The sequence below is a fragment of the Alligator sinensis genome, unplaced genomic scaffold (genome assembly GCF_000455745.1).
Source record: "Alligator sinensis unplaced genomic scaffold, ASM45574v1 scaffold1642_1, whole genome shotgun sequence".
Classification (NCBI taxonomy): Eukaryota; Metazoa; Chordata; order Crocodylia; family Alligatoridae; genus Alligator; species Alligator sinensis.
Genome location: NW_005842914.1, coordinates 582,528 through 582,931, shown reverse-complemented (window position 1 = coordinate 582,931; position 404 = coordinate 582,528). Strand labels below are relative to the sequence as shown.

At 69.1% G+C, this 404-nt stretch overlaps 1 protein-coding gene across 1 annotated transcript in view; it reads right to left on the bottom strand.

Moving 5' to 3' along the window:
• Positions 1 to 6: 6 nt before the first annotated feature.
• GIT1 (GIT ArfGAP 1) overlaps positions 7 to 404 on the bottom strand; it is a gene marked incomplete at its 5' end in the record, with an annotated part of 7,315 nt that continues 6,917 nt past the window's right edge. The window contains one exon of the mRNA XM_025192325.1: positions 7 to 404. This exon is cut by the window's right edge and continues 113 nt beyond it. Within this exon, the coding sequence (XP_025048110.1) occupies positions 311 to 404 (94 nt within the window).

Here is a 404-nt window from a genome sequence, read left to right as displayed (position 1 = left end):
CGGCCAGCCCCGCGGCCGTGCACTATGTACAGGGGTGCAGACGGGGACCTGCTGCAGTAGTGGTTCCTTGGCTGATGCCCGGGGTGGGGGGGGCAGGGAAGGGGCTGGCAGTGCCCCGGTGACCACACAGAGACCGTCCTCCCACCCCTGGCACCGTCGTCTCGCTGCTGGCCATGACAGCCGGGCCAAGGACGCTTGCATTTGCCCTTCCTCTCCGGCACAGCTTGGCAGCGGGGCTCTGCCCGGCGCCGGCCACAAGCCAGGAAGGGGCAGAGGAAGGGAGCAAGCGTGCCAGGCCCGGGGCCGGGCCTCACTGCTTCTTCTCGCGGGTGGTGATGGTGACGAGCTGCTTGGCGGCCTTGGCGATGTCGTAGGCACACTGGATGACCTGCTGCGTCAGGAGC